The 25,312-nt window shown below is 34.5% G+C and overlaps 6 protein-coding genes across 8 annotated transcripts in view; all 6 read left to right on the plus strand.

The window, feature by feature from the left end:
- LOC117912899 (tryptophan--tRNA ligase, chloroplastic/mitochondrial) overlaps positions 1-1,619 on the plus strand; it is a 32,201-nt gene extending 30,582 nt beyond the window's left edge. Inside the window, exons 16-17 of the transcript XR_004651054.1 lie at positions 108-815; positions 1,342-1,619. The gene's annotated coding sequence lies outside the window, so the exon portion shown is untranslated. The remainder of the gene's footprint in view (positions 1-107; positions 816-1,341) is intronic.
- A 1,114-nt stretch (positions 1,620-2,733) lies between these two features.
- On the plus strand, positions 2,734-5,149 carry LOC117913498 (histidine-containing phosphotransfer protein 4-like). 2 transcript variants are annotated; one of them, XM_034828485.1, is made up of 6 exons: positions 2,734-2,887; positions 3,672-3,802; positions 3,884-3,952; positions 4,245-4,316; positions 4,743-4,815; positions 4,912-5,149. In XM_034828485.1, the coding sequence occupies exons 1-6, from the start codon at positions 2,828-2,830 to the stop codon at positions 4,939-4,941; spliced, it is 435 nt and encodes a 144-aa protein (XP_034684376.1). In that variant the 5' UTR covers positions 2,734-2,827; the 3' UTR covers positions 4,942-5,149. The 2 variants fall into 2 exon arrangements, with proteins under 2 accessions (XP_034684376.1, XP_034684377.1); XM_034828486.1 differs by lacking the exon at positions 4,245-4,316.
- Positions 5,150-7,590: 2,441 nt separating this feature from the next.
- On the plus strand, positions 7,591-10,228 carry LOC117912339 (auxin-responsive protein IAA18-like). Of its 2 annotated transcripts, none has more exons than XM_034826892.1 (6): positions 7,591-8,103; positions 8,183-8,784; positions 9,093-9,364; positions 9,450-9,600; positions 9,730-9,794; positions 9,902-10,228. In XM_034826892.1, exons 2-6 carry the CDS (start codon positions 8,294-8,296, stop codon positions 9,958-9,960), a joined length of 1,038 nt encoding a protein of 345 aa, XP_034682783.1. In that variant the 5' UTR covers positions 7,591-8,103; positions 8,183-8,293; the 3' UTR covers positions 9,961-10,228. The 2 variants fall into 2 exon arrangements, with proteins under 2 accessions (XP_034682783.1, XP_034682784.1); XM_034826893.1 differs by having other exon boundaries at positions 7,591-8,055.
- Positions 10,229-11,598: 1,370 nt separating this feature from the next.
- Positions 11,599-15,313, plus strand: LOC117913550 (amino acid permease 8-like). Its single transcript, XM_034828549.1, has 7 exons — positions 11,599-11,725; positions 13,259-13,486; positions 13,586-13,679; positions 13,778-13,995; positions 14,100-14,239; positions 14,429-14,656; positions 14,743-15,313. The coding sequence occupies exons 1-7, from the start codon at positions 11,611-11,613 to the stop codon at positions 15,169-15,171; spliced, it is 1,452 nt and encodes a 483-aa protein (XP_034684440.1). The 5' UTR covers positions 11,599-11,610; the 3' UTR covers positions 15,172-15,313.
- Positions 15,314-17,296: 1,983 nt separating this feature from the next.
- LOC117912634 (amino acid permease 8-like) lies at positions 17,297-19,785 on the plus strand. The gene is made up of 7 exons (XM_034827321.1): positions 17,297-17,408; positions 18,012-18,239; positions 18,342-18,435; positions 18,522-18,739; positions 18,826-18,965; positions 19,053-19,280; positions 19,375-19,785. Exons 1-7 carry the CDS (start codon positions 17,297-17,299, stop codon positions 19,783-19,785), a joined length of 1,431 nt encoding a protein of 476 aa, XP_034683212.1.
- A 1,535-nt stretch (positions 19,786-21,320) lies between these two features.
- LOC117912635 (amino acid permease 6-like) lies at positions 21,321-25,048 on the plus strand. The gene is made up of 7 exons (XM_034827323.1): positions 21,321-21,441; positions 22,769-22,996; positions 23,089-23,182; positions 23,268-23,485; positions 23,593-23,732; positions 24,223-24,450; positions 24,629-25,048. The coding sequence occupies exons 1-7, from the start codon at positions 21,321-21,323 to the stop codon at positions 25,046-25,048; spliced, it is 1,449 nt and encodes a 482-aa protein (XP_034683214.1).
- Positions 25,049-25,312: the final 264 nt, after the last annotated feature.

The following is a 25,312-nucleotide window of genomic DNA, read 5'->3' on the forward strand; positions in this document are numbered from 1 at the left end:
ATTTTCTTAATCTGAACTGGATTTCTTGAATTGCATGGTCCTGCTTTATTCTTACTAGATATTGAATGTATAACATATATTTTAGAACTTAGATTTTCCCGGCCCAGGTTTGCAGAATGGACATCGCTGGAAATTTCTTCTGTGCTGCTTGCCTGTGAATTAAGCTGATTCATGGAATTATTAGGATATTCTGATAAGGGCATTCGCTAAAGAGCATGCTGACTACTGGCAACATGTGCAAGAACATTACATCTCAAAACTCTGCTGAGATCTGAGACCACTACACAACCCAACCCCCCAACACCCACACCCCAAAACAAAAATAGATAGAGAAGAATCTAAACGAATCTTTCGTCATCTGGTGGACACTCAGGAAATTGGATTTATGAAGAATTCTATCTAGGGACGGTAACTGAAACCCATTTAGTTCTAGGTGTCGTCATGTCCATGGTTGGATTCTTATCAACATGGAAGAAAGTGATAGGAAGAGGGAATATCTGTCCATGAATTGAAAGAAAAAATATCAATTCATATTCTCATCCAATTGCATCCACCCACAGCCTTTCTTTCTTTTACAAAGGAAGAGATGTGACCACATATTTGTGAAAACCATGGGAAAGACAGTGAGAGGTCAATGGCACCGTGAAATCCTTTCCTCTCCCTCCCTCTCCCTTTCTCCCATGGGTGGGTGGCAAAGGAATAAAGGGTGCATCTCTTCTCAATGCTTCTCTCTTTTAACATTTTCCTGAAAATTAGAGACAGAGAGTGATGGTTACAGAAAGACAAGGCAGAGTCTGCTGTCTGCTAATTTAAAGGTATTGTTCTCATTGCAATCATTCATATTTAGATTTTTTTTCCCTCTTTCCTCTTTTGGTTAATTCATGGTTCTCTCTGTTCTCTTGTGATATTATTCTCCACTCAGAAGAACTCTGCTTATCACAAATATAAAGATTCTTCAGGTTTTAGAATAAAAGTTATTGAATTACAAGGACTCTTGTTATTCTGCTGGAATAGCATCTAGTGTAGGGATTTTGCAGTAAAACTCATGTATGAACCATCTTTGAAGTCTTCAATCTGCTTTGACTTTATTGATATCATCACTTCTGCATATTTTGCTTGTCTATAAAATTTAGTTGTAGCTCACCTGAAACTACGTGAAACTAACACTTGTCTGGGAATTGCAGATGTTCAAGCCAATTCCCATTAATTGTTGAGCTTGAAACCCTACATAGGAGTAAACAGATATAGCTATTGTCTAGGTTTTGGCTACTGGTTTGCCCTTTCCAGTCGGGTTTTGACATGAAAATGCCATAAATATTCCTGGTGATTGTTGTTTTGCAGATGGGCGTATAGTACTTGGTTTGAGTGTGGGTGTTTACTTGATTTATTGTTAACAATGGTGCCTAAGCTACAAAAGGTTAAGTCTTATAGTGTCTGAAGCTACATCACAATTATGATTATGAGATCTCTTTACCAGAAGAATTTGTTTCATAGGCAAGCAGTTGCAGACAAGATAATTTATGATAGCTCCCAACCCTAATCTCCCATTAGAATTTCGGGTTTTTTAATTTTGTGGAAACTTCATTTGCCTAATGGGTAATAGTTTTGTGAATTGCTCATCTCATTGTCTGCTTACTCTTCAGGTTCTTTTTTTTTTATATATATATTATGGATTCCATTTCCCACTTATTGCAGGTGATTTCTGTACTTGTTTTTTCAGTTCCTGTTTGGGTCAAGAAAGTTTTAAGGGAAAAAAAAAAAATAGAAAAATGTGAAGAAAGAAAAAAAGTTAATAAAATTCGCGTTTGGTAATTTGTGGAAAAGTAGAAAAAAATCGAATTATTGTGGAGTACACTTGTATGAAAATTTTCTCACTATTATTTAAGAAAAATAAAGACAATCTTTTTATATTTATCATCTCGTTTCTTTTCTCATATTTTTTTTACAATATTAAACACAAGAAAATCATGAACCAAAAAGTTGCCTGAAAACTCGAGAGTTTTTCCATGGAAACTGTTTCTAGGAAAAACAATGCATGGGTTTTAAACGCTCTGCACAAAACCCTTGGATATATTCTGAGTTCTGACGTGTGGAGCTGATTGGAAATTTGGGCATGCCACAAGAGCTCAGGGCGCCTACACGTGCTCTCTCCAGGCTTTCTCCGTCTGCCACGTGACCGTTCCTCTTCAATCCAAAATTTTATCAATTCTGAAATCAGTCCGAAATTTTCCAGATTTATTTTTGAATAAATTTATGACTTCATGACTAAATTTTAGAACTTGAATCTGACATTCACTTCATTGCTAAATTTTAGAACTTGAATTTGACATTCACTTCCAACATGTTTCGTTCAATTGTCCAAAAATATTCATCAATTCTTTCTTTCAAAAACATTAAAAAAAAAAAAAAAAAAAAAAAAAAAACAGGATGACACAAAAGCACTACAAAATCCTTAAACAGTAAAACGATTGAGGTAATGTGTGAGTAGCTATAGAATCTGCATGTATTTGCTTTCAGGACAGAGATGTTTATAAAAGAGTGTGATATTTTCTTGCCACGTACCCCTTAGCACTTTTTTTCTTTTTTCTTTTTTATTTTTATTTTTATTTTATTATTATTATTATTTATTTATCTATCTCTCACCAATCACCGTAAAAGTTCGTCCTCACTCTATCCCTGCCCTATATATAGATATCCTTTACCCTTAGGCTTACATATAATTGTGTCAAAGCCTTCAAGCTTCGCTACACTTATAAGAGAAGTCCTTCCTTTTTCATTTTCATTATTATTTTCTCATAGTTGGTCACATTCCGTCACTTTCACAAGAATGGAGAGAAACCCATTGCAACGCCAAGTTGCCTACATGAGGAGGTCCCTCTTTGATCAGGTTCTCCTCTCTTCTCTGAAAATTTTAATTTTCAATCCAAATTTTACTTGTGCTTTTCTGAAATGGGGTTGGTCCTTTTTAGATAATCCATTTTTGTTTTTCGTATGCATATGGTTTTAACTAAAAAAAAAAATGGAGTAAATTATAAAATTCACCCTTACAATGTCATCCGTGTTTGAATTTAATTTATTTTGTTTTTTCTTTTTTAAAGCAACATGAATCATACATTATACTCAAATATCAAATATAAGATTTTTTTGTAATAAAAAGTTGATAAAAACAATTCATTTGACGAGCATGTAAACAAAATCGACATATCCAAAATATATCACCTAAAAGCTCATGCAAATGAATATATAATTTAAATATCAGTATTACTATCAAATTTTGACGAAAACTCTTAATATAACTTAGGAACGACAATGCTTTGAAAAAAGGAAAAGAATAAGAGTGACTTTTCCAATTTATCCAAAAACTAAAATAGTGGTTTTACAGTCCTCGAAGTGTTCCACCCAACCAATCACATCGTTAACTCGATTCGTGCATATTTGCGACGGCCCAGTCCATAATCTGGTTTGGGTCAAGCCTGGAGAACCCCAAGGAGGCCTTGTGAGCTGTGTTCTTTCAACTGGTTTAGACCCAGAACCTGATAGTGGGCTCTGAAGGACTCCAAATTAGATCTGTAATCCAACCCAATAATCAATTTTCATGGCCTAGGAAAACACATTACTAGATCCTGGAATAAGTTGATAATGGTAAATAAAATGATGTGCGGGTTATGCAGGGGTACCTTGACGAGCAGTTTGTTCAGCTAGAGGACCTTCAGGATGACGCTAACCCTAATTTTGTGGAGGAAATTGTGACTTTGTTTTATACTGATTCTGCCAGACTCATTCATAACATCGAACAGGCACTGTAAGAACCACCATTTTTACTACTACCACTAATAATATTAATGGTGACGATGACAATTTTAATTTTAATTGGTTGATGCAGGGAGAGCAGACCTCTCGATTTCATCAGGCTAGATGATTACATGCACCAATTCAAGGGTAGTAGCTCAAGGTAAATTGAGAAGAAAATAAAATTAAGTCTATTTGAGAGTGATTCTGATTGAAGCGTTTATATAATGTTTTTATTTGTAGCATTTTCAAATAAAACCACTGAAAACCCTTTTGAAAGTGATTTTGTGAGGGTTGGAAGCGCTTAGAAATGTTTTTTTTGAACAATAATACTAGTAACAAAAGTCCTCAATACTAAAAGTGTTTTTAACGAGAATCACTTTCGAACGGCTTCTACTAAGAATGCAATTTTGATGTTATCTTGTGTCTGATAACAAAATTCCGCTCCCTTGCAGCATTGGAGCAAAAAAGGTGAAGAATGAATGCACACAGTTCAGGGAGCATTGCAGTGCAAGGAGTGCAGAAGGGTACACTCCATTGCATACAGGACTCAGTGTGTTCATGGAAATTAAATTATTTGAAGGATTAATGAAACAAAAAAGAAGTTAAAGGGCATTTTGCATTTTGTATCTCCATGTAACTTGCTCACTAAAGGGAAATAATATTACTCTAGATTAGTCATTAATTTGTCGGTCATTTCCTAACCCTTAAGCTTTTGGGTCAACTTAGTAGCTTCATATGGTATTAAAGCCTTTTAACAAAGGTGGTGAGCTTGTGACAGATTTTAACCTTAGGTTTTGCTTACCATCCTATTTTATGAGCCTCAGGTGGAACTCATATCAAATTTATATTGTTTTGGCTGATGATTACCTAACAACTTAAGGCTTAGATTTATCATAGTCACGAATATTTGAAAAAAATTGTTATAGATGATTTTGCATGATATTTCACAGGTGTGTTAGGACTTTCCAACAAGTGAAGCAAGAGCATACAATCCTGAGGAGGAAACTTGAAACTTATTTCCAGGTCTTTCTCTCTCTTTACATAGATATCTATATACACATATATCCACCAAGTGGTACTGTGAACTAATTAATTCACTGTTGCATACATGTATTTCAGTTGGCAAGACAAGCTGGACTAGCAAACTAAGTCTTCCTGAATTAGCCTGACAGATAGTCATGAAGAGGACTCATTGGTACTATTTGGTGAATCAGTAGTGCTGATATGTGACTACTGTTATCGGCTAAAATGGAAAGGGTCATATAGATTTTATATGTTATCCATACCCAGTACTACCATGTCAATCTTAATGCTAGTAATGTCATTTTAATAAACTCCTCTATACTTTTAGTTACTATTTTATGGTTTTCTCACCAACTTGTTCATGGTGTTTCTTCGTTTCTGAGAAAGATTCCAATTAATTATTATCATCGATCATTAAAGGAAAAAAAAAAAAACCAAACTCGAGATAGTTTCCCTGTTGATCCTGGCGATGCCCTTGTTGTATAATGATTTGAATTAATTAATTAAATTGGTAAATTGTTCATTTGAAGATCATGATGCACATATGCAATATCCTCTTGTAGGGACCAGCTAGTAGCACATTATTATTCTTGAAGGCAACACCACCAAAGAATCATTCAACTGATGCCAGCGGCCGGCTGTGAACAATATAATAGCTAGGAAAACAGAAGGAATTGGACAAAAGCAGAGAGTATTTAAATATATTTTGTCATAGGAAAGTATCTTTCCTAAATGCAATTTATAAAGTATGATAGGGCCCCAACTTGCTATTATTGGACTGTGGGAGGACTGAGGAGCAATCTTAATCATCAAGGCCATAAAACCCTAGACATACTATTGTTTTTATGATCAACAGATGAGAGGGAGAGAGGGTTGGTTGGTTAGAAGGCATAAAGTTAATGATCATAATAATCAAGATGAGAAGAAAGACTGACGAAAAAGAGCAAAAAGCAAAAAGGTCCAAAAGAGCTTTGGAAAAGTGTAAATAAGTAGGGTTTTATCAAGGCAGTGATGATCATATATATGAGATGAGTGGAGAGTTGGGGTCCTCCACAAGTGATGGCAAGTGCAAAAAGAGGTAGTTATGCTGCTGATGATGATTACAACGACGATGACTCATGTATCTTTTGATGTATTCATTGAACAATTCCACTGCCCCCATTGAAAATTTTGAAAAAGCAGCATACACTGAGACGCAAAATGCAGGCTTCCCCACCCACCCATTAGACGCGGATCGCTTCAGCGTGCACGAGGAAGATATGACTCAACAACTATTTGATGTGGCTTGTTATACCTTTCCCTTGGATTCTTTTAGTATATGCTTGTCTTAACAACATAAATTTTTATACCAATCTTGATGGTAGAATTTTATTTGGATCTAAAATTTTGACAATGTATAATTTTGATAATTAGACCTATGACGGTGCTGATTCATAAGCTGATTTTGACCTAAGCAACTAAAAATAGTAAGCGAAACAAAACAATGATTGAAGCACAAGTCCTAACAAGCATTATAGAAAGAGTCAACATGTTTCCACAAACATCAAGGTCTGAGTGGGTTTCCTAGGTTGGTGGTGGAGCTACCACATTTTTAGGGTGATTTTGGAGGTCCTCCAAGAACAAACTTAGCAAAGTCACTGCTCTCACACGCTTTGCTACTTCTTTGAGTGGACCCAAGTCAAAAGCATTTGATTCTTGCATTTCATTAACTCTTTTTCTTTTCCTTTCTGCCCAATAATGAGGTGACAGTCTTTTGGTAACAATATTCAATAGACATATTCTATGCCTAGGAAAGATTTGCTTATGGTGATGAAGTTGAGAAAAAAAAGGTCATTTTGTAGAAATCATGGGAGTTCGCTAGTGCCTCCACTATGTATCCACCCACCTCTTATAAGAGAACCATTGGCTAAAGTCTCATAGGATACTTTCATCTTGAGATATAAAGTCCTGAGTAAATGTTGAAAGTAATATTTAAAGATCAAAAATAATTTTTGAGCAAACCTTATTCTAAATAAGGTAAGGCTGTATAGAGAAGGTATACCGCGAATTGATTACTTTTATATATGACAGATGATGTAAAGAACTTTTTTGGTTAATATTTTAGTCAATCAAGAGTGATTGCGGTGATGTAACTACAATAATTTAGAACATAAGTGGATATGTTAAGATAGTATTGTTTTAATAAATTGAACTTAATTGATCAGCTCTCTAGGTATCTCATTAATTCAAGCTCAATCATTCACACATAAATAAGTGAAATATGACTTGTTGACTTACCAGGAGTTTAAAAAACGTTTTAAGGGAAAAGCTAAAATGTGTTTGAAGTCTAATATTATACGATTTTTCTGCTTAAATTAGTAAAAAAGTCATATACATGTCAATAAGTCATTTTATAGAAGAAAATTTTGAGGTGCCGAATGGACATTGTATCAAATTCAAAATTTATAAGGTTGAATAAAGATAAAAGAAAATATATCTAAACATAAAATAATGAAATTGTTCTTGAGGTAAAAAGGGGTGAGACTTTTTTATTTTTTATTTTTTTTATTTCTTAAAAATTTTGGACACGTTGATTGATGAGGGACATAATGACAATATAGAAAAAACCCTTAAGTAAAGTAAAACGGAGAAAGGGAACAATGTTTCTTACATATTTGACGTTCGTGTAGTGGTGTGAATGCAGCATAGACTTTTGAGGGAGTAGGAGCCTAGAGATTGCTTCTTGAATGCAACAACAAACAGCATTGTTGTCCACTTGCTGTATATGTCAAGTGTCAATTGGGAGTCGTATATGATGAGCAAAAGTCCATGCATATTCTGCTAGTTTCTCTTTGGCGTGTGTAAACCTCTATTCCCTTTCTAGCGTGGCTTTGAGCCAAGGAATCTTTCTACATGTTCCTCTATGTTGTTGCTCTACACTCTGACTCCAACAAAGGAGTGGAAAAAAAGAGAAAGCCCAAACAACCCCACTTGCCACATATATAGCCACTGCTCCAACAACATCCTTCCAATTACTACACCATCCTTTCTCTTTGTGCTCTTTTCCTCTTTTTCTTTATCTTAGTGGTAACGAGGTTTCATGTGGGCTGCTGAGACTGGAGAGAATGTTTGGTGTCTGGGAAGTTTGAGTTGATAATTATTATGGACTGAAAAGAAAGAAACTTGTATTCATTTCATTTTGGCATGGAGTTGCTTTGAATTTGCTTCTAGGTGGAATCAAGTGGTTTATTTTATTTTTTTGTAAGTCGAAGACTTGGGGGTTTTCCTTGTTATAAAGCTTTGATTGAGGTCTTTTCTAATTTTCTTGTTGGTTTATTCATTTATTTGCCTTGTTCTTTTCCTGACTTGGGTATCTCCAAATTTCCAGGGAAATTTTCCTCTTGCTCATTTTCTAGGGAAGAGGTTAAGCAGAACATAGTTTTTTATCCGGGTTTCTTCAAATTTCTTCCATTTTCCCAGACCAACAATCAAAAATAAAATGGAGGAGTCTCCTCAGTGGCTTAATATGATTCCAAAGGATAGAGAATGGCATGCAAGAGAAAGTAAAAGAAGGCATGGTGTTTCAGAGGACAAGAAGCTGGAGCTGAGGCTTGGCCCTCCAGGAGAAGACCGGTCTCTTCTCTCTCTCAGCTATTTGCCATCCATGGCTTCCATAACCCACCTCCATACCAACTCTCATGGAGCCAAAAGAGGATTTCAGGACACACTTGAAGCAAAACCATGGCCTCGTGTCTCTTTGTCCTCATCTTCTTCCGCTTTTGAGAAGCAGAATCACCAGCCAAAGTCCTCATACCTTCAGTACCCCGTGGTACCCCAGACCTTGGGTGCCATAGTCGATGAATCCTCAAAGCCACGCCCCACAAGTATGGCAGATCAGGAGCAGCAGTATAAGGATAAGATGGCATGTTCAGTTGCTGCTGATGCCTCAGTTTCTGCAAATACAGCTGTGCCCAACTCCTCCCAGAAAAGGTTCACCACTTTTTCTTGTCTTTTTTTCCCCTTGCTTTTTCCTCGTACCATAGAAATTTGAAAAAAACAAACTCACATTTTCCCCTTAGAAATCAGAAATTATATCTCAATCATGGTCTCACAGAATCACTCTTGAGAAAATGACACCCTTTTATCACTCTCTACTAGGCATGATAATGGAGTTAGTTTTCTTAATATGAATGTCTCTGATTATTTTAAAAATTATGAATCCATCCCCTTAAAAAGTATTATACTGAAGTTCTAACTAATAATTTCTTTTCTCCTCCCTGATTGATCCAAAAATTCAGAATCGAACATGCTCCAGTGGTTGGGTGGCCTCCAATCCGTTCATTCAGGAAGAATCTTGTGAATAGCAGCTCCTCAAAGCCTGAATCAGAGTCACCAAACAAAATTCCTGATGAGACCGGCTATGGAAAATCTGAAAGTTCCAAAACTGGTTTGTTTGTAAAGATTAACATGGATGGTGTCCCAATTGGAAGAAAAGTGGATCTCAAAGCCTGTGACAGCTATGAAAAACTCTCATATGCTGTAGATGATCTCTTCAGAGGTCTTCTTTCAGGTTATCTAAGCTCAATCTTTGGATGACACAAAGCTAAATTACATCCATAAAATCAACCTTAACTTCTGTTTGTTTCTCTCTTTAGCTCAAAATGAATCATCTGCTGGCACTGGAAATGAAAACAAGATGGAGGAAGCAAAAACCATGGCAGGATTATTCGATGGAAGTGGTGAATATACTCTAGTTTATGAGGATAATGAAGGAGACAGAATGCTTGTTGGAGATGTCCCATGGCAGTAAGCATCTACTACCAAACCTACGCCTCCAAAGTCCAAACATTCAAAAATCAAACCATTTTCGACCCAATAAATATAAGCATGATAGCTGGGCAATCTCTCATCTGAATTTTAATATATTCCTTGCAGCATGTTTGTATCTACAGTGAGAAGATTGCGCGTGTTGAAGAGCTCTGAACTTGCCATCCTCTGTGGTGAGTACACTTCTTGCTAAAATTTGAGTAATGTAACACTATTTTCCTAGCTTAACCTCTTAGCATTAGACTGATGATGTTTTTTTTTTTGTTTGGAGTCATTTCAGTGAGTAGCAGCAAGCAAGAGAAGCCACCCCCTGGTTCTGCAGTTGAATTTGGAAAATGAGGAAACTTGAAGTGAAGAATTTCCATACTATATTTGCTTTCCTCTTAGTTATTTGGTATGCCTTATTTAGTGAAGATAACCGAAGCAAAATGTAATATTTGGTACAATTCTCTTTTCTTGGAGGTTTGAATCTCTTTCTTTTATTTATGTGTTAAGGCTTTTGTAGAATAAGTTTGTGACATTCGATATGTGAAGCATGTAATATTTTTGAGGGAGCGTGTCTTAAACATTATGCAAAGGAGTTAAAAGTATTTTGTCTTTGTATTAATTTTGCATAAAATTCCTAAGCATCTAACTTCAACCAAATTTTAATTAAAGATTACCATGTAATATATATGGTAGTCTTGTTTTTTTATACTCCCAACTAGGTTTTATTGTGTGGATGTTGCTCTTACTATTTTATCCATTGGTTCCATTTCTTTTTATTTAGTTGTAGCACAAAGGTATGATGAATATTCACCCTTATAAACTATCATCTTATAATCGTAGATATATTGATACTTTTAGAATCTTGCAAGCGTCATCTTCTTACAACATCAACATTAAGGTTGACTTTTTTCATCATTATTTACTTATAGCAACCTTGACACTTGATAAAACGTCATTGTTTGGTCTTAAGTAATAAAAAGAAGCATTATCCCATGATAGTCTTGTGACACTTAAAAAAGCATAATTTTTTTTGTCAAATGAAATAATGGAATCCACAATTTAATATTAATTTCTAAAACAAAATAATATATGGAAATTAAAAGATACCATGTGGGTTGAAAGAAGCTTTGATAAATTAATGCCAATTAATTTTTTGTTATCAAGTGTTTTTTTAATGCTCATCAACTAGGTGGTGTGATATATTTAATTTCATTGTTTTATATTCTATTTTCATTACTTTGTATTGACATTGGATTTTATTGTTCTTATGTCATATGTGTGGTCCCATCATATACTTTGAAGTTTGAAGGGTCTAGATTAAAACTTCATCGAGCATCAATTCAATGTGATTAAAAAAATAAAAAATAAAAAATAAAAAATTAAACAGTTTAATCCGGTAATAGTGGAGAGAATCTCTTTCTCTATATCTTATAAACAGCATATAATACGCAAATGAAAGTAAAATTTCTTTTCTTAATTCCGACACTTTCTAAACTGCAATAAATAAGGGGAATTAATGAGTGGTCAACTCCCCTCTTCCACTCAGGCTGGGAAAGAAAACCTAAGGGAGATTCCACTAGGAAATGAATTGAAACCGTCAACACTCTTGGCCATACAAGTGTGTGAAGCCTGAGAGTAATAAATTAAATTACTTTAGCTCTGTCTGCATTCAGCCCTCTGATACACTGATTCAGTTACTTTTTTCCTTTTTTCCTTGATCCAACAATTTGTAAACCCAAGGGCAGCTGCTTGGTGCAATCATATAATGCCAAAAAACCCTTATTTTTCCTTCTCCCAAGAGTGATACAAAAGAGACTATAAATAACTCTAAACATATAATACAAGAAGAAACAAGCAAGAGATACAGAAACAAGGCGTTTCTAGGCCATGTATTCTCAGCTTTGCCTTTTTTGTTTTTTCATTTTTTCCTCATCTGGGTTTGCAATATTGTTTCAAAGCTAAGTGGGGTTTTTTCTTTGTGCAGATAAGAGAGAGAGAACGATGAAGATTGAGGTTGGTGAAAGTATGGAGAATGAAGTATGTGAGAGTGGTTTGGATACTGGGAAAGTCGCAGATGTTGGAGAGGTAGATGATGATGGGAGACCCAAAAGAACTGGTACTCTATCTCTTCCTCCCATTTGTTTCCATTCATTTCTGCATATTCAAGCTTCACACCATGGTGTTTGGATTTGAGGGCTTCAGTGTTCAAATTCTACCTCTCCTTTTCCAGGAAAGAAATCATGAATGCTATTGTCCCATATATAGGAAATTTTGGCTTTAAAAATAAAAATAGCGAGTGGGTTTATATTTTTAATCATTTTCCAAAATTTTACAAAATAACATAAAAAATAATTTACCAAGAGAAAATAAATAACATAAAAAATAATTATATATATAATATTTGAAAATCTTCGGGTTTGAATTTGAATTTTATAAAATTTTAAAGGGCAGATTTTTAATAATTTAATATGTTTTATTTCTTATTTTTTTTAATAAAATATTTTAAGAAACAATAATGGATAGACAAAGAAAAAATTAATAATTTTTATATTATATATAAGTCTAAGACTCCAAATTAAGACCTATTTTTAAGAGCCTTCTTAAAAATAGGTTTTTGAAAATCAGTTTTCAAAATATTACCAAACAATCATTTAATTTCTTTTACCATACCAAGAGCTGTTGATGCATGATAAGCACATGGATGTTAAATGACATCTTCATTTAAGTTCTCTCGGGCATCTTCTTTCTCTCTTTTATATATATATATATATATATATATATATATATATATATATTAATGACAGACCACTATTTAGTCAAATGCAATATTTCTGTTATTATTTAGGAAATTTTATGTGCTATTATTTTATTGTTTTGCTAGCATTAATGCAATAGAAGTATTTAAATTCCTAAATTCAATGAGCATCAATAAATATAGAACACAGGTCTCAACTCCATATTTTCCTCCGTAGATATCTCAATGTAAGCTATATATTTCAACGTTTGTTCTCCCCAGCTGAGATGAGGCACCATATGCTAAAATTTGGCCCTTTTTAATGCAATTTTTAAAAGAAAAGTATACAAGAATATACTGTCACAATATCTTTTATAAATTTATATTTTGTAATAAAATAATACATCAGTTTATTTACTAGCATTTAATTTATAATAAATCACACTACACTACATCTGCCCTTTGTGATTTCATGCATTCTCTTTAAAATCTGTCTCCTCCCTTGGTGTTGCCTCGGAAGAAAAATTATTAGGTATGCCCTAATGTTATTAAGTGAGAAAATGACATGGAAAAATGGCTATATGAAGAGTGTAAGGTCAGAGATGATTAGGCTTTGCTATAAGCCTCGGATGAGTTACGGCTCCGAGATGGATGCGTTATTGCCCCATTAATAACATTGAAATGATTGTAAATTAGTATGACATTGAAGCATGAGAAAAAGGATTAATTGAACCATGGTGACAGCCAATTAATTTTTAGATAAATGAACAAGTCCTCCGTGGAAACCACTCATATGCTGCTGATGCATCTTGTTATGTCAAATATTGGGAATGGGTTTTAATTTTTAATTTATCACACTCCTTTCAATTATCATTTAGTACATTTTCATTTATACATAGTGTAATTAATTTTCAGGGACTTTGTGGACAGCAAGCGCACATATAATAACGGCTGTTATTGGGTCCGGGGTGCTGTCGCTGGCGTGGTGTGTGGCTCAGCTTGGATGGGTTGTGGGAGTAGCCACTCTCTTAATATTTGCTTGCATCACACTCTATACCTCCAATCTCCTAGCAGAGTGTTACAGGTCTCCGGGCACTGGCAAGAGAAACTATACATATATGAATGTTGTCAAAGCCAATTTAGGTATTTTTGATGCATATCCATTACTTAAATCTCTTACAAATCATATTTTTGGTGGTTTATTTTGAAAGAAACTGATGGCCATCTTTGTGAAAACATCAGGTGGAAGAATGAATATTGCTTGTGGATTGGCTCAGCAAGCCAACCTCAATGGGCTGGTGGTTGGCTATACTATTACTGCTGCAATAAGCATGGTGTAAGCTACCAAAAAATAATGTAGTATTATACTCCAGGTTTTTCTAATATTTAGGAATATGTGATGGTGATTTTATGGTATGGAAATGTGTACTTCAGGGCTATACGGAGATCGAACTGCTTCCATGAGAAGGGTCACCAAGCCTCATGCCAGTTTTCATCTAAACCATATATGATAGGAATTGGGGCCTTGGAAATCATACTGTCTCAGATGCGGAACATTGAGGAGCTGTGGTGGCTCTCAGTTATTGCAACAATCACCTCTTTTGGGTACTCCTCCATTGGAGCTGGACTTGCCTTGGCTACTATAGTTTCGGGTAATTTACATTTTTCTCAGTACTACACAGTAATGGACAAGTTGAATTAAGCATATATATATATATGAGCTCTCTTAACGGTAACGAAGCTGGGATTTGAGCAGGACATGGAAAGAGGACGACTGTGACCGGAATTGAAGTTGGGCCAGGATTAACTGCAGCTCAGAAAATGTGGAGGATGTTTACAGCATTTGGAGACATTGCAATAGCTTACACATATACCCCAGTTCTGATTGAAGTCCAGGTTAATTATAATCAGATATATATATATATATATATATATATATAATATATATATATATATATATATATATATATATATATATATTTACTCATGATTGTTGTTTAATTATTGAGTTTTGGGAGTCTAGTGTATTAATCATACAACATTTTCTTTCTTCATAATGTATATATTCTTCTTGTGAGTTTTCAGGACACAATAAAATCTTCAGAGCCTGAAAACAAGGTGATGAAGAAGGCTAACATTCTATCAGTGTCAGCCACAACAGTATTCTACATGATGTGTGCATGCTTTGGCTACGCTGCATTCGGGAACTATGCGCATGGCAACATGCTCACCGGCTTTGGATTCTACGAGCCCTTCTGGCTCATCGACCTGGCCAACATCTTCATTGTGCTGCACCTTGTGGGAGCATACCAGGTTAATTTCCTAATAATTCTCTCCATCAATTCCTAAATCCTAATTCATATATAGTTGATGTGGTTTGTATTTCCTGGTATATACAGGTAATGGCACAGCCAGTGTTTGGCACGGTGGAATCCTGCATCAAAAGAAGATGGCCTGAGTCTAAGTTTGTAAACAAGGAGTACCCAGTAAAAATTGGCCACAAGAGCTTGAATTTCAGCATCAACTTCTTAAGGCTGACTTGGAGAAGCATGTATGTGGTGGTAGCAACTTTGGTGGCCATAGCACTGCCCTATTTCAACGATGTGCTCGCCCTGCTTGGAGCCGTTAGCTACTGGCCTTTGACGGTTTATTTCCCTGTCACAATGTACATAGCCAGAAAAAAGATTAATCGAGGAACAATTAAGTGGTTTGCGCTGCAGTTACTGACCTTAGTGTCTCTGCTCCTGGCCATGGTTGCAGCATGTGGGTCAATTGAGGGGTTTGGTGAAGCTTTCCGTATCTTCAAGCCCTCTCTGGTTGAAGAATAGTCCAACGGTCAAGTGACTATGGAAAAAACCACATGTTTAGGGTTAAGTTAATGCTGGATAAGTATTAATATACGCACAAAATAATGAAAAATCGATGTGGTTGGGGCTGAAGAGCCACAGCATCATATATATTTGGTTCTGATGGAGGAGTTAATTAATTGATATTACCATGAAGGAATTGCTAGTAGTTTTAATCTGTTTAATCATACCATCTAATTGAAAAGATGTTTTAGTCCTTTTCCTTTTATTTTTTAATATTTCTTTGTTAAAAATTTTAGACATTATATGTATTTGTAATTGAGCTAGCTACTACAAAATCATAAGTGCTCATTTCATTCATCATCTCAAAATTATGTCTAGTGGCCTCAACTTTGAGTCAATCATTGAGGGGCTTAATTTTATGAGAAGAATTAAAATGTTCTCTTCTTTTTCTTCTTCTAAATTTTGTTTTATGTTTTCATTTTTCACACCATTAATCTTAAAACATACAAAATTTTGCATTTATAAAAGTCTTAAAAATTTAAAATGATATTGTTAACATTTGTTGAAATTAATGACTTATTTTCAAAAAATGTTTTGGATTTAAAAGCATTTCTTAAATCAAATATTGCTATTCAATTATTTATTAATGTCGATAATTTAATATTAATAAAAATTTATCCATTAGATAATATTTTTTTTTCTTAGTGATGTCTTTTTATGTTAGGCTTCTGACATGTGCGTTTCATCATGTTGCAACCAATTATAAAATGTTATGTCATATGTTTAAGATAATTAATTTGCACGAATAGATATATCAACTCCTTTTCTCATGGCCTAGATGCAAGGATGAGTCCATATTCTATCTTATACTCAAACTCTCAGCATTTCATCTTATTCTACAATATCACTATATCTTTGAATTCTAATAACTATATATCCAGACATTAAATCTAATGCTGTGTCTTTCTAAGGTAGGATTAGATTGGTATTTCAAATAGACTTGACCTTTTTTTTTATCCATTTTTCAAAATAGATCAAAATAGTTTAATGAACCAAAATAGATTTTTTGGTGGCACATTGTCATCTCGTATAAGTATTAACACATTTTATCTTTTCTTTTATTACATTTTTTCACTTAATATTTGTGCAAATGATGATAAATCTTATAAACATAAAACGATTGGAGAGATAAGACTAAAAACCCTTTTATATGATGTCAAATGACTTTTTATGTAGTCACAAATTTACACTTTCTATTAAATAATATGAATATGTTTTTTCCAATTTCATGTAGGTACCTAGTGTTCATAATATATGAAAATTTAATGGAAGTACATGATTTTGGTCATTATACTTTATACATAATTTAATAGGTTCATGATTTTGATTATGATACTTTGTATTTTTTCATATACCTTATACATTTAATCTTCACATATACATTGATATATAATATGGGAAATGAAATACATTATGTTCTTAACTTTGATCACGAATCCTTAAAATATGGTGATCAACTTCATGTGGTGATGAAGGGCACAATAATATTTCCCAAAGGTGTCACTCAATTTGTCTCTAGAAAATTAACAAATTAAACTATACCATTTTCGTAATTAATCAAAGCTAAACATTGATGGAAGTGCATCCACTATCCACAACATTGATTTTTGATTGAAATATTTACCTTATTTCATATTGGAAGTAGGTGGAATGTAATTAAAAGCAAAGAATAATGAGTCCACCATCCACAGCATTGATTTTTCATTGGTAATTTCTTTTTTACCTTATGTAGACTGAAATAAATAGAATGCTATTAATTTAGAGAAAAAATTAAGTACAAGGAATCCACAAAATCTGTCTGAAGAACATTTATTAAACATCTGTCCTTTCCCTGCTCAAAGAGATAAAGATGCTCTATAAATCTGGGAAACTTTTGAGAGTTTCTCATTCTCAGATATTGCTTGATTTCTTTCTTCATCTCTCTGTGGAAGAAACAAGAGATCTTAGAGCCATGTAAACTCTGGATTTCACCTCCGTTTTCATATGGGATTTTGCTTGCTTCAAAGCTAAATGGACTTTCTTTTTTTTTTTTTTTTTTTTTTTTTTTGCAGCCTTGGTTGCTAAGTAGAGAGAAAGGAGAAAGATGGAGGAGGTTGATGGACAAGTTATTCAGTTTGTGGAATGTGAATCTGGTTTGGATATTCACAAAGTTGTAAGGGAAGATTTGGATGATGATGGCAGACCCAAAAGAACTGGTACATACTCTTATCTTTGCTTGGTGTTTGATTTGGAGAACTCTTTTCTTATTCTTTATTATACAAAAAAAAAAAAAAAAAAAAAAAAAAAAAAAAAAACAACTTAATAATTTAAAAGTTAATTTTCGATTTATAAGGCACTACTTGAAAGGAAATATTTGAGTGGCTTATGAGAATCTGAAGCATGTTCTAGAAGTTGACCATGATTTGTCATTGTCAAAGCATTCAATAAAAAGTTTATAAAATTTTGGTATCCCCTGTAAAACCATCTCATTTCTCTTATTTAATGCTTTCTTTTTAGTGGTTTTTTTCCCTAAAAAATTTGAACTCTTCCATTTTTTATTAGAAAGATGTGCATTTGAAAGCAAAGATTTACAAAGTCTATATAGAGTTATAAGAAGAGAAAAAGATTAGCTTTCAATAAATAGTACTGTCTTGTAATTTACAACAATGACTGATATTATATTAATGAAAGATATGGAGAGAAAAAAAATGAAATTACTAAGCATTAATTAATGAAACATATAATTTGTGTGTAATTGAAGAAAGAATATAGGAAAAAAAGGGTTTCTGGACTCCACTTTGACAATGGGTAATATGCAGGGACAATGTGGACAGCAAGTGCACACATAATAACAGCGGTTATAGGCTCTGGGGTGCTGTCACTGGCCTGGGCTGTGGCACAGCTTGGATGGGTTGCAGGAGTAGCCTCCCTACTAACATATGGCTGCATAACATTCTATACTTCCAATCTCTTAGCAGAGTGTTACAGATCTCCAGGCACTGGCAAGAGGAACTACACTTACATGGAAGCTGTCAAAGACAATTTAGGTTTCTTTGATGCTTGATTACCCATTACTTATATATGTTAGAAATCACGCTTTGGTGATTAGTTTTGGTTAAAACTGATGGGAGTTTTTGTGAAAAAATCAGGAGGAAAAATGAACTTTGCTTGTGGAATGGCTCAGTATGCCAATCTTAATGGGCTGGTAGTTGGCTATACTGTTACTGCAGCAATAAGCATGGTGTAAGCTACCATAAACTAAGAGGCCTCAAAATGATCAATTTTTGCACATGGGATAGTGATTTAATGCTGTGGAAAATATGTTTCAGGGCTATAGAGAAATCGAACTGCTTCCACAGAAGGGGTCATGAAGCCTCATGCGAGGTTTCCCATAAACCATACATGATAGGACTTGGCCTCTTTGAGATCGTTTTGTCTCAGATACCCAACATTGAGCAGGTCTGGTGGCTCTCCATTATGGCATCAATCATGTCTTTTGGGTACTCCTCCATTGGAGCTGGACTTGCCTTTGCAATCATGCTTTCAGGTAATTTACATTTTTCTCTACATTATGGGCAAGTTGAATTAAGGATATGAACTTTCTTGACCGAAACAAAGCTGGGACTGGAGTAGGTCATGGAAAGAGGACCACTGTGACCGGAGTGGAAGTTGGGCCAGGCTTAACTGCAGCTCGGAAAATGTGGAGGATGTTCACAGCACTTGGAGACATTGCAATAGCTTACTCATATTCCCCAGTTCTGATTGAAGTCCAGGTAATCACATACTGATCATGATTGTTTAATATGAATTTTAGTACAAAAAGTATGATTCAAATGCAATTTTTTCCTGCAAATTTCCAGGACACATTAAGCTCTTCCAAGCCTGAAATCAAAGTGATGAAGAAGGCTAACATGATATCAGTGGCTGCCACCACCGTATTCTACATGATGTGCGGTTGTCTCGGCTATGCTGCATTCGGAAACAGTGCACCTGGAAACATGCTGATTGGCTTTGGATTTTACGAGCCCTTCTGGCTGATTGACTTGGCCAACATCTTCATAGTGTTGCACCTTGTGGGAGCATATCAGGTCAGGTTGATTAAAATTTAAAACCACATTTCTAAAACCATCTGGATTCAATGGACTGATGACTAATTCAGGTATATTAATTAATTCTGTGCAGGTAATGGCACAACCAGTATTTTGCGAGGTTGAGTCTTTGTGTAGAAGAAAGTGGCCTAAGTCGGAGTTTGTAAACAGAGAGTACCCCATAAAAAATTGCAGAAGAAACTTGAATTTCAGCATCAACTTGTTCAGGCTGGTTTGGAGAACCATCTATGTGGTGGTTGCAACCGGGTTGGCTCTAGCATTGCCCTTTTTCAATGACTTACTGGCACTCATTGGAGCAGTGAGCTTCTGGCCCCTCACAGTCTATTTCCCGATCACAATGTACATTTCCAGAAAGAAGATCAATCGAGCAACGATTAGGTGGTTCATGCTGCAGTTTGTGAACTTGTTGTCTCTCCTCATTGCATTGGCTGCAGCATGTGGCTCCATTGAAGGGTTGGGTGAAGCTCTCCGTATCATCAAATAATACAATAATCCCCAAATAAATGTGATCAAACTTTTGTTAAGGTTAATGTTTGATCTTAATTCGGAGCAAAGTTTAAGTACTGCTTAATTAATGAGCGATAGACCCGCCCTTGTATGCAAAATGAACTTGCACTTCACCCAGCGAGTTGCTAGAAACATATATATGAGATTGGAAAACATTTTCCATAACCATGTGGATTTGATGTAAATAGGCAGAAATAGAAGCTGCTTATCCAGATTGACCATCTCCACTGTGGCTAGCTTAGTAAATAATCCCTCCCCTATCACGATGCTCCATGATTCAAATCCATGACCTTAATTTTGATACCCCAATTCTTGAATCGGATTGATTATCTCATTTGAAAACTAATTGAAATCCAAAGAAGATAGGCTAAATCTTTTATTAAGATTTGAACCGTCCTTGGGTTTGTTGCACTCAACATATAAATCATTGCAAATGTTGTGATGCAGCAGGTTGGTAACGGTCTACCTCAATCCGTAGGGTGCATTTATGAAAATAGATATATATGATAGGCCATCGGTGGGTGATTAATGATTTTAGCAGTGAAGGCATGTGGATTGATTTTTTTTTTTTCCACTGGGGTTTTCGCCTATATATAAAACACAAGAGATAAAAGCATTTGAAGGGTGCTTGAATTAACATGATACCCACGAGACATTAATAAACCACCGAATATCATCTAAGTTTCAGTTGACTAGAGAAACTGATCATATATATATACGTTGAAATATATATATATATATATATATATATATATGAATTGCCTATCAGAAAAGCTACTTTTTAATGTTGTGGATGAAGTCGAATTTAGTATAGTAGGACAAATTTCTTCTGCATGAGACAACATATCACATAAATTGCTTTTGCTTTTGCTGTTAGGGGAAGCTGAAAAAGATAACCGATAGTGGAGAGGGTGAGAGTCTTACCCTCAAAAACAAACATTGGGGGGGAGTACAACATATCCTTTTTGCCCATTGCCACTCTCTCCATTCCAAGGCCAGTGAACCACCATCCACCATCAAAAACCACCTCAATCTACAGTTCCTTGCACCGGTTACTTGTGCTGCTGGGATAGCAGCACTTGTTGGGTATAATCTCTCTCTCTCTCTTTTTCTCATTTTCATAATCTGGGTTATTGTTACCATCTACAAGACCGTTGGAAGAACAGGAAGGGTGTGAGAGAAATTGATGATTGTTTTTTTTTTCTTTTTCTTTTAGTGCACATTAATTTCTTGCCATATATATCGAAATTAATGACAAGTAATTGTTTAAAGTGGCTGGGTCAAAAAAAAAATGTTAGATGGTTTTTTTCTCGTTGGAATTGAAGTCTCTCTCTCTCTCTCTCTCTCTCTCTCTCTCTCTCTCTCTCTCTCTCTCTCTCTCTCTCTCTCTCTCTATATATATATATATATATATATATATATATATATATATATGGGTTTTACTGTTGAGTGTTAGATGGTTTTTTTCTCGTGCAGAGAACGAAGAAAGAAAGAAAGAAGAGGAAAGAGAAGATGGTGAACAGGGTGGTTGGTGATGAAGATATCATTCAAAATAGCGAATGTGATTCTGGTTTGGATCCTCAGAAAGTTGCGGATGGAGATTTTGATGAAGATGGCAGATCCAAAAGAACTGGTTTTCTCTTTTCCTCTCTCTTAATTGTTTGGTTTTTCTTAATCAGTTCCAATGTCCATTTAGCAAGTAAAGAGAAGTATTTTCTAAAAGTTAATTCTGGAGTGTTTGATGTTTGTATTTTGGGTTAGTATTCATTTTATAGGGTATCATATTGAATACAAAATTTGTATGATTTAAATATACAATAAAATCTAGATATATCATTGAAAGAGGATAAAAAAAAAAAAAAAAAAAAAAGTCAAATGATACAAAGAAAGGGATAAGATCTAAAAATAAAATAACAAGACTATTTATAAAATATAAATCACTAAAATCTAAGATAAAATGTAAAAGGCCAACCTATTCCATAATCATATAATATTTAACAATTGGTTGAATTAGGTCATATTGGAGTTATCACAAAGAAAAAGAAGAATATGATTTTTGCTGTTATTGATTTTGCAATTATTAATTATGCATTCTCATACATTTTTTTTTTAAATTTTAATGGATTTTAAATGTTTTGTTACCTATCATTTTGTGAATTAAATTTTATTTTAAAACATTAATTTTATCTACATATAAAAATAATATTTTTAATTTTTATATAAACCATCACGTTACATTAATTTTTCTTCAAATTTTAAAAATTGAAACCTATTTAGACATTGGGGGGTGTGCCAAAACACTTGGAAAAATATGTATTATAAATTATAAAATGAAAAACAGAGTTTTACTTTTGGCAAATAAAACATAAGAACAAACGCAATTAATATTTCATGATCTTCATGCACATCATGAAATAAACAAATACTCTACTTTTGGCAATGGCTTTAAGAGTTGCCTATTTTTCCGTAACTACAAATGATTTTATATTAATCATTCTCAATAAGTTTATATTATTTATAATTTTTTTTAAATAAAAAATATTTTTGACCGGTTATAGTGTCAATTAACCTTAAAAAAAACACGTGTATTTGATTTTTTTTATTAATAATTCTACAAACAGTTTTCAACTATATTTAGAAAATAAAAAAATATTGAAAACTTAAATATGAAAAACAATTTAAGTTTGAAAAACACAACATTTTAGATTTAGATTTAGATTTGTTCTAAAAAAAAAAAACCTGAATTTATTTTCAACAAAAAATTTACTAAATTTGTTTGAAAATTGGAAACAATTTTCACGAATAGGCAGATTTCTTTTATTTTAAAAGCCTCCGTTTGAATATATATAGAAAAAACATTTCAAGAACGATATTAGAATTACTTAGTTGAAATGAATCATTTTGCCCGTCAAAAACATTAATCACTGCAATAACTTAATTTCACTCTGAATGACACGTAGGGACTGTGTGGACGGTAACCGCACACATAGTGACAGTGGTGGTAGGCTTCGGGGTGCTGTCGCTGCCCTGGGGTGTGGCTCAGCTTGGATGGCTTGCTGGTGTTGCAACTCTACTTGTATTTGGCATCATCACATTCTACACTTCCAGTCTATTGGCAGAATGTTACAAGTCTCCTGTTACTGGCAAAAGAAACTACACTTACATGCAGGCTGTCCAAACCACCTTGGGTATTTTTACTTCAATCCATACCCACTACACAATTTAATTTAGGCCTCGTGTTTCTGTGATATATAGTTTGTTGAAACTGTTATGTATTCAGGTGGAAAGATGTACATGGTTTGTGGATTGGTTCAATACGCCATCGTGACTGGGTCGATTATCGGCTTTACACTCACGGCATCAATAAGCATGGAGTGAGTTACTGCAAACATGATTTCTTTAATAATTATTGCATTTTGTGAGTAAGGAATGATGCGTGAAATCTAGTTTGTATTTCAGAGCCATACTTAAATCAGATTGCTACCACAAAAGAGGTCATGATGCCTCGTGCCAGTTCTCTCATAGACCATACATGATAGGTATGGGAATCTTCGAAATCTTTCTGTCTCAGGTACCCAACATTGACCATGTATGGTGGCTCTCCATCATGGCAACACTCACTTCTTTGGGGTATTCCTTCATCGGAGTTGGACTTGCCTTGGCTACAATCATCTCGGGTAAAATTTTTTTCCATTATCAGACTTGAATTAAGGTTGATTTCAATCTTCCTTAATCTTGTTCACAACAATTAATGTGTTGGTGGGACGGGTTGAGATTTGAATAGGGCATGGAAAGAGGACTTCTGTTACTGGAATTGAAATAGGGCCGGGTATAACTCCAGCTCAGAAAATCTGGAGGATGTTCAGAGCTCTCGGAAACATTGCATTAGCTTACTCATATTCTCTCGTTTTGATTGAAGTCCAGGTACATATGAAATGTTCTGTGTCATTAATTTTTAAAATGCATGCTTTGGTTTCTCACTGCAAAAACAATAATTCTAAAATTAATGAAATAATGATAATCATGAAAACATGGATAGTTAGAAACCGCTTCTGTTTTTTTGACAGAATATATATTTTTTTTTTCTAGAATTTGTAAGCATACTTAATTTTGAGAACAAATTTGAGGGGTTTTCATTGCATTTTTTTTTTTTTTTTTGTAGAATGTTTTGGGTAACAATTAAAAAGTTGGCATTGCAGCACCAAAACTGCTTTTTATGTTTGAGTTCTCAAACTAAATTTTATTCTTGAAAATATTTAAAAACCTTTTTTAATCTTAAAAAACTATATTTTGATAACTGTTTCTGAAAACCTTAACAATCAGACCCTTAGATATATATACTTCGATTTGTTTTAAGTTCATGCAAGCGCAGTAAAGCTATATCTTAAAAGCCCTCTTCTTGTGAATTTTGAAGGACACAATCAAATCTTCCAAGTCCGAAATTAAAGTGATGAAGAAAGCCAACATGGCAGGGGTGTTGATAACAACAACGCTGTACTTGTCATGTGCATGCTTTGGCTACGCTGCATTCGGGAACTATGCGCATGGCAACATGCTCACCGGCTTTGGATTCTACGAGCCCTTCTGGCTCATCGACTTGGCCAACATCTTCATTGTGGTGCATCTAGTGGGTGCATATCAGGTTCAGAAACATTTCTTATGATTCAACTTCAAAAATTAGATATCAAAATGAAAAATACAAAACCTTTCATTGTGCTGCATCTAGTGGGTGCATATATATCAGGTTCAGAAACATCTCTTATGATTCAACTTCAAAATAAAAAATACAAAACCTTAAATGATATATATAAGATGTGCAGGTACTTGCACAACCCGTATTTAGTGCGGTTGAATCACAAGCCAGGCGGAGGTGGCCTATGTCCAAGTTTGTAACGGCGGAATACCCAGTTGGAATTGGCAACAAAACCTTGAATTTCAGCATCAACTTCTTAAGACTAACTTGGAGAACCGTCTTTGTGGGGCTTGTAACTTCGGTTGCTATGGCATTCCCCTTCTTCAACGAGGTACTTGCACTCCTTGGAGCCATTAGCTATTGGCCGCTAACAGTCTATTTCCCAGTGAATATGTACATCGCCCAAAAGAAAATTAGTCCAAGAACGATTAGGTGGTTTGGGCTCCAATTACTGAACTTTGTTTGTCTTCTTGTGGCCTTGGCTTCAGCATGTGGCTCAGTTGAAGGGTTTGGTGAGGCTCTCCGTATCTTCAAGTCCCCCAATTGAGGAAATATGACATAATGATCAAACAGCACGCATATGTATATTTGCCTAAATAATTGTAGGTGTGCTGTCTGTTGGGTTCAAAAATATGCTATAAATAGTATTTTCATGAGAGAAAGGAGACACACCTCATTACTCCACAAGTAATGCATAGTCGCATTAGTATTCAGAAATTTAACTTGAAGAATCATGTCCACTGGAATATTAATTTTTTAATCCTAGCTCTTGATAGGTATGATTAAAATTTAAACGGTTACATAAAAACAT

The sequence above is a fragment of the Vitis riparia genome, chromosome 4 (assembly GCF_004353265.1).
Source record: "Vitis riparia cultivar Riparia Gloire de Montpellier isolate 1030 chromosome 4, EGFV_Vit.rip_1.0, whole genome shotgun sequence".
NCBI lineage: Eukaryota > Viridiplantae > Streptophyta > Magnoliopsida > Vitales > Vitaceae > Vitis > Vitis riparia.